The sequence below is a fragment of the Triticum urartu genome, chromosome 1A, assembly GCF_056163025.1.
Source record: "Triticum urartu cultivar PI428250 chromosome 1A, HENAU_Tu73, whole genome shotgun sequence".
Taxonomy (NCBI): Eukaryota; Viridiplantae; Streptophyta; class Magnoliopsida; order Poales; family Poaceae; genus Triticum; species Triticum urartu.
In genome coordinates, this window is record NC_141873.1 from 580,716,359 (window position 1) to 580,724,561 (window position 8,203).

The following is an 8,203-nucleotide window of genomic DNA, read 5'->3' on the forward strand; positions in this document are numbered from 1 at the left end:
AGGACGAGGCAGGGCCACGCCGGCCAGATCCGGGCGGATCCGGCAAACCCCGGCTCACCAGCCGCTAGATCGGAGGAGCGCCCCGATCCAGGGCCGAGCCGGCCTGTTGATGGGCGGCGCCGAGGCCCCCGCACCGGATCGGGAGGGGCGAGACGGTAGGAAGCGGGCGGCGGCGTCTTCTGATGCAGGGAGGGGGGGTCTCCAGAGGCCGAGGCGGACGTGCGGGGAAGCCCCGCCGCCGCCTACCGCCGCGCGGGCAAGCCCGGTGACGGCTGCCGGCGGCGGCGGGGGAGGAGGAGGGGCGGTGGGGAACCGGCGGGCGACTAGGGTTGCGCCCCCGAGTCGCCCGAGAGCCCAATCAATAGTTGGTGAATTGACCATGTAAATATAAAGGAAAATTATATCCATTCAGGGCTCTCCAATTTTGCACCTGAAACTATACCGTACACAAGCAACTAAACCATACCAAGTTTCTCGGCGAATCGGCTACTTATACATTAACCCCAGCTGTATGCGTTGCTGCCCAAGTACACCGAACACCAACACGGAATCTCTCATCCAGCAGAGTACTTGGATTTCAGATAAATTAAGTATCATCAGCGTTGTTCAGGAACGGACACGGTTTTTGGGTGGGGATCATTGGTGTTCCACGTCTACGCTCACGTGTTCTTCAAAGTACGTTGTTATGGTTTTCAGCTTCCCATTGAGAAAATTCTTCTCCACCTGCCAGAATGAAAGGGATCCACTGTGACTGTGTGACATTGGTCCAAAAGGCATCGCCAGACCACTCTGACCGTCATGGAACTTCATAGGTCAACTAGACAAAGATCATGACTAAAGGACGTACCTCAACCGCCCATGGAGGATCGACCGACAAGCACATGTCCGCCAGTTGGTCTAGGTCGCTGTTGCGAGGAAGAAACATGACTACTCTCGAAGCGATAGCCGTGGCAAGTTTGAAGAGATGGTACCTGAAGAGTTCAACAAGGACGTGTGAACATTTGGGAGCACAGCAAAGAAACAAACTATATTCTGAACCGAGGAGCTCACCCATCACAAGGCTTAAGCATGGTTTTGATATCGTAAACATCGACTTTTGCATAGTCTGGTCCACCCCAAGGGGGTGACATGAAAACAGTTTCTCCCTGCAAACAACCACTTTTCGCAAAAGCATACAAACTAACTTGTAGAACAACAAGAGTAGCATAGCAAGATCGTCCGAGTCATCTCCTCGTCTCCGCTTTGGTATGCACACAAAGATGGTACTCCCTACTGCCAATATACTATAAGGACATTTCTTTTCAGTTTTGCGTAAAAAAGGAGCCAAGTGCCTTTGTTCTTTTTAGCTTAGCGATGATGCTAAGCTTAGATTAGCACCTTCTGTCACATCACTGCTGCTAGCTAATTACTCTCTCCTTAATGTATGGTAAGTAGATGCTCTAAACAACTTCTATTATATTATTAAAAAGGAAGTTATCATTATGGCAGTCATCTATGATTACGTTTTGCAACTGAACTTGAATGCTACTTAATGGTCTGTCCTCTAATAAACCCCAGACTGGGGCTGTGCCTTATAATCTAAAAATGGTTTTATAACAAAATTTCCTCTTGTGGGACTTCTAATGGAAAGATACTGGTACCCTACCTAATGGTTACATGTAAACGAAAATGGCCAAACAAATGCATTATCAGACAACTATGAAGATATGCAGCTACAGGAAATGACAGGTGCACAAAAACTTAAAGGTGTCATATTTTCAAGGCATAAGGCATACCTTCAGATGAGGTGCTATATTAATAAAATCTCCTACGATGAAGTCTATGTGATCATTTACTCCGTAAATAGTTGCATTATGCTGTGCATAACCAATCTTATGTGGGTCAATGTCAACAGCAACAACATGCTTACACCTGAAAAATAAAAGATTGTGTCAGAGAGGTGGAAGTTTACACATCATATGAAAAGGATGGCTTCTAAAGGGAGATTGTGTCAGAGAGGTGGAAGTTTACACATCATATGAAATTAGCTATACAAAAGGGAGAGTTCATCCTAACACATTGTTTATTATCATTTACTTAAGATATAAGAACACGATAACAGTGGCATACTTTGTAGCAAACTGGATGGTATTACCACCAACTCCTGCGAAACAGTCAATCAATATGCCCGCACCAACACGAGATGCATGATGCTTTGCGATGAGCTCTGGCGTCACTGAAAACCACCCCTCTTCATCCATCTTTATACCACTATCAAAAAGGGAGAAAAGCGAGTACCGCTGATTCCAATACCTGGCAATGTCACTGGACATGTTTGCCAAATCCGGACATGAATGAACTGTAGAATGAAATAAATGGTTACTTATCTGATATATATAAACAGAAAGAGTACAAGAAGGGTAGGTATAGCAACAAGCTGCATATTGAACGCCACCCTCGCCAAGGAAAACTAATCTGTCAGTCAACAATATCATCTCTGAAAAAAAACTCCTAGAAGCTCTAGCCGAGTAATATTATCTTGCACGATTGAGATCTCCTTACTCTCTTTTTATTTTTGATGGTAGTACCTTCTTGGTTCATTTCTAACACTTCAGTCATTGAACTATCATTCTGCATATTTTTGTCATATTGTGCTTCATCAATGGTAGCTATCACACTAGATATAGATAATATGTTAATAAAAACATCCATATGCCAAGGAAGCAACGAAACAATATTTTAGTGTAATAAGGCACACCTTATATATATCAACTCTTTGTCAGGAATGTCTGATAAACTGAGTGCTTCATTGTAAATAAGTTCATGTCTCTGCTCATCCAGATGTGTGTCATCACCAGTCTGATCTGCCATGCGACTAGCCAATTCCATATCTTCAACAAACGAATGATCTATTGATATCAAGAAACAACAAATGGTATATCAGAAGAAATTTGTGGATGTTTGCAGCAAAATAAGAATAAAAATATGTATCGATTTGCTTGTGTTATTGTCTATGTGTTGTATGTGGGGGCAACAAATCTTTACCTTCATCTATTGTTTTGGCTGCTTTATTGTGGTTTTCAGTTGTTTGAGATCCCTGCAAACTTGGAAGTTTCAAATAGCTTGCATGAAATGCTTTAACACAATTCGGATAATGAAGACCATGAAATGAAAAACAACATCAACTAGACGTAATCGCAAACAGGTTGTCTACATCAACATCAACTAGACGTAGAAATGATAAAGTTTTTTAACAATAAAAGTACTTCTCTTATGCCGGTTATCTACAGATGTATCGGTACACTCAGTTTATGGTCATCTCTATAATATATGAAGAATCAAGACCTATTTACGGAGGTGTGTACACGCTTGGACAACACGGAGAGGGATACTTTTACCATACATGGATGGCATCATGATCTTAGGATTGGCCCTCCCACGGTTCAGGCGTCATACAGTCTTTTCATGACTACTTATATTTCGTCTTTTTTTTTTACTTTTTGAGACTGGACTTTGTTTGACTGTGTGCATCCTAGTTACGCATAGACTGGGTGTAATAGTTAAATATTTGAAGTAATAAAGCGCCCTTTATTGGTGAGGGATACTTTTACCATACATGGTAACATGGATGGCATCATGATCTTAGGACTGGTCCAGCTGGCGGATAACGCACGGGGCATCGACCGCCTCTCCGTTGTGCCACGCGTCCCACGTGATCCCAACACAATTTTGCAACATGACTCTTGTTGCAATTGCAACAAGAGTTGCAATGGTGATGATGCACTAGTGAAGATAATTTTTGCAACAAGGATTATGTTGCGAAGGAGCTTTTTCGACAATGTTCCTGTTGTAAAGGGCTTTGCAAGTTATCTGCAGGCTTCGCAACAGCGCCCATGACGCAAAAGGGCTTTTTGCAACAATGTCCCTATTGCAAAGAATTGCAACCAAGGTTGTCTTGCAAAGGGACATTGCGCAACATGCTTGTTGTTGCGAAATAATGTGACTAAAGGAGGAGATCAGATGGGTGCGAAACTTGTCATCCAATGGCTCGCGAGGCGGCGGATCTTTTAAAAAAAATCTGCCGGCCGACACGTAGCAGCCCCCATCTTTTAAGTAATAAACAGTGCCCTTTATCAAAAATATCACTGCACAGAACACTTTTTTTTGTCAATTGGGCAACAGAAGAAGCGAGCGTTTTCAATTTCTTGGAAATGTCAGCAGACTTCCCTTAAAAAACAAAGAGAGGAAATGTCAGCAGACGAACGGGTTAAGCACAACCCACGTCATGATGGCAAGATGGAAGTGGAATCTGTTAGAATTAGGAGACTCGACCAGGACAGCAGAGGGTCGATGCGGTGATAGCGACGAGGCGTGCGGTAAGCACGGGACACAACGATAGGGCAAGGCACTGATGGTCAGACATGTGGTCAGACAAAGTGTGCAGGGGTGCTGAAGCAGTGTTGACGAGTACCGGATTCAAGTTGGTGACTGGGTCTATCGGTGCCGGAAGATGCACAGGAGTTGACCATGGAGAATCTGAGAAAGTGGCGGAGGGTCTGAAATTGTTAAAAGCTGAGAGAGTACATGGCTGCATATTCTGTGGTGTTCAGTGCACATGTCAAAGTGCGGATGGCAAATACAGAAGGAGGCGGAGTGCTATAGCTATGGGACATGTCACAGACTATCCGGGGAAAAGGATGAGACAACTATGAATTTGACTCAGGGTGACATAGGACGACGGTGAAATTCCTTCAAGTTTCAGACAGACGGTTAAGAAAGGGCGGTGACGTTGAGTTTAGGTAACTCTTATATGTGGCGTCCAATATGTGAGTTGTTCACTTTCACGCAGACAGTGGTCGGTGTGTGATGGTGTTGAACGGATTCTCCGGAAGTTGGGAGCACAAAGTAGAGTATTGAGGAACTTAATTTTGCTCGAGTATTAACCGTGAGGAAGACGAGAAGGGACTACAGTTGCAGGTGGAGTCACATGGAGTCTGGGAGTAGCAGCGGTGCTCATGACGTATCTCAAATCCAATATACATGGAGGTTTGACGCATGGACGAATTCAAGATTTGTTAGAATTGTGTCGAATATTATTGTACAAGGTAGGTTACAGTTGGATTTGGTTTGGGACTGTGTGTAGACAGGGTGGAGTCGTGTCCAAGTAGGACAATTGTATCCTAGGCCTCTCATATATAACGGGGGTAGACACACGATGTAACCTATGCCAACATAATAGCACGGGCACGCAGGGGAGCCGGCGGCGTGTGCCGGCGCCCGGGCGACCGGGGTGCGGTATTGTGACGGTATCATGGGGAGGAGCGCCCTTAGTCATGTCCCGGGATATAGCCATATCGGTAAACCTCGTTAACAAATCTCAGTGTCGTGCTCGTGTGATTGCTTGATCCTCGGTAGATAGACGGAGCGTCTCGGATTTATTCTAACATAATCTTCTTACCGTGCAACCAGTAGTCTCTGTAGCATCGCAATCCTCAGTCTTCACATAAAAATCATCCCTGCATTGAGCTAACTGCTCAGCCAACAACAACACTAGCCTGAACGAGTCGGAGAGGGACGAGGGGGAGGGGATTGATTACCATAGGTGCACTTCGGTGAGCTTGAAGAGCTTCCCCAGCTTTCTCATCGACGAGGACTCTACCCCCGCTGCCGGCATCGCCGTGGGAACCGGTTCGCGGGTCGGCGCCGCGTCCAACGAACCGGGGCCGGGGTCGAGTCTGACGGTGGGTACATCGCTGGTTGGGAGCGAGGAGGGGAGTGAGAACTAGAGATGTGGTAGCAGGAGGGAATGTATGGAGGTGGAAGAAGGGAACACCCACCTCAGCTCGCCGTCAACGTCCCGTCCAGGCTCCTGCAGTTTCTTGGTCGCCGTGGCCGCCATAAATGACCGGTCGCCTCCTCGATTGGACTAGGCGAGCGGCTTCGGGAGTAACGAACCCAATCGAGAAGGGGGTCGGGAGGACAGCAGGAGGTGAGGTTTGCACAAGAAGATGGGAACAAAGAGAACAAGGGATGGGAATCAAGTGCTCGCTCTCCTCACATGCCTACTCTGTTTTTTTGTTAACTACTCCGTAACACACAAGTGGCTATAATTATATACCTCGGTTGTTGTGCATAAGTAGAAGATACCAAGTTGATACCGTGGCTAGCCTATATTTTGGATTGTAGTTTGTCGTTTTTGTTCCTAACTGCGCAATCATGTACATCGATCGATGTTCTCTCCCATTGTCATTTTGTATTCTAGAACAACTTCATATAGTATAATTCAACTTGTGTCTTGGAAAGACACAACCAATAAGTGCCGAATTTTGTTAAAAATAAGTGCCTGGATTATGAGGCAGTAGCCTAGACCTGTCTTGTTCACTGTCATAGTGACATATTTTAATCAGGACAGAAAATACTTTGTACTAAAATGTACCAGAATACAAAGCTTTGATGTCTTAGTGATGGACATGAAGTCTCGCCTTTCATCCATTGGCCGAGATGTATCCAAGTCTAAGCTACCTGCGATCTTACAAAATGTTGCATGTTGCAAGGTACTACATCCGTCCTGGGTTATTGGTCCCTATTATATTCCGAGCCAAATTTTAACCATAAATTTAACTAACCAAATATTCATGAATGTCACAAAAAATTATATTATTAAAAACAATGTTCAAATACGAATCCAACCATTTAATTTTTGTTGTCATGCATTAATATTTTGTTAGTTAAATTTTTATCAAAATTTGACACAAATTACAAAGGGGACCAATAAACCAGGACGGAGGTAGTAAGATGCACACATAGTCAACAATAGGTGTAGTACCGCATGTCATGATTTTGAATTTAATGTATGAATAATTTGAGTGTCTTTTGTAGTCTACAATGTGGTGTCAACCAACGAGCATCAGTTGTCTACTTTTAAGTGATTGCATAAATGAATGGGAAATGAAGAACTACCCCACAAAACTTTTATAATGAACTCATAAGTCATAAATATAGCACTGCCTCCAATCCATATTAATTATCGCTGATTTAGTAACTTTAGTATAAATTTATACTAAAGCAGTGTCAATTAATATGGAGCAGAGGGATTACTTGTTTGTAATTAAGGTGTAATTTCAACATAACCTAATGCGGATATACGAGAGCTAAATGTTTTTTTTTGGAAAATTGGTAAATTAATGAAGTTGCTAGTTATCTTAAGCCATTCGGCCAGCAACATGGTAGATGATGACTTTGTAGCAACCAATACTTTTATTTGCCTTATTTGCAAAGATACCCAACCGAATTAGTTACCACTATAATTAAATAGTAAGTGTATTTTTCATGCATCTCTGTTAGATCAGCTGTAGAAAGAAATCATATATCAGTTTTTGGGGTTGATTGGACGAACGCAGTCTTGCTCAATCCACACACAAAATGGAAGCTCAACTTATCACCGAGCGATCGATGCTGCTAACATGATGTGGTGCCCTGATGTAAAATGGAGGGGGCGGGGGAGGGGTAGAATCTTTTTTGAGAACAAATGAACTTATCATACAAGGGCGTGCAAGGGCTCCGTGGGTGCAACAACGGCATGCATGAGTTGTTTGGACGACCGCCATGGTGGTGGTCGATCATGTTAGGAGAAGACGAATGAGGATGGGAAATGATGTAATGGTCGGAACGGGGAAACTTCCAAGGTCGATCATGTCAGGCAAGCAGTTGCCTAACTTTCGGGCATTTTACAAAACAGAAAAATGGTAAAAATTAACCTAGCACGAGCAGTCCAGTATGTGCCAATATGGCAACCAGATTTGCGTTTTTTCAGTGCCAAATCATTTCTTTGGTCTTAATTTGTTCACTTAAACGAGTTTAGTGACTAAATTCATGAATCCTAAGTGTTTGCCTAAAGTGTGCAAACACGTGCAAACACTTTGAGTTAATGGACTACTGGTGCATTTCCACTTCCTCTAACTATATAAAGGACAAACCAACATCCATCAAGGTTCAAGCGGTGCTGGAGGCAACATGCCAGTGACCTAGTCATCCATATTAGATCTATTCCATTGTAATTATCTGAATAATCAATAAAGATAGGTGTCAACATGTAGGACTTGTACCCATCTGAGGGGCCTGAACCTAAATAAAATGATTGTGTAACCATCATCGCCTTTGAGGTACTATCCTACCTTTGAGCATCACCCCTCTTTCTACTGTTGTGCATTAATCTTCAACACCT

The 8,203-nt window shown here is 43.7% G+C and overlaps 1 protein-coding gene across 2 annotated transcripts; it reads right to left on the reverse strand.

The window, feature by feature from the left end:
* Positions 1 to 382: 382 nt before the first annotated feature.
* On the reverse strand, positions 383 to 6,011 carry LOC147993026 (uncharacterized). 2 transcript variants are annotated; one of them, XM_087533202.1, is made up of 11 exons: positions 5,817 to 6,011; positions 5,577 to 5,732; positions 5,438 to 5,495; positions 3,025 to 3,076; positions 2,738 to 2,888; positions 2,568 to 2,656; positions 2,110 to 2,338; positions 1,776 to 1,911; positions 1,051 to 1,145; positions 848 to 971; positions 383 to 723 (listed from the first exon to the last, which is right to left on the reverse strand). In XM_087533202.1, the coding sequence occupies exons 1-11, from the start codon at positions 5,876 to 5,878 to the stop codon at positions 637 to 639; spliced, it is 1,239 nt and encodes a 412-aa protein (XP_087389328.1). In that variant the 5' UTR covers positions 5,879 to 6,011; the 3' UTR covers positions 383 to 636. The 2 variants fall into 2 exon arrangements, with proteins under 2 accessions (XP_087389328.1, XP_087389331.1); XM_087533205.1 differs by lacking the exon at positions 5,817 to 6,011 and having other exon boundaries at positions 3,025 to 3,083; positions 5,577 to 5,714.
* Positions 6,012 to 8,203: the final 2,192 nt, after the last annotated feature.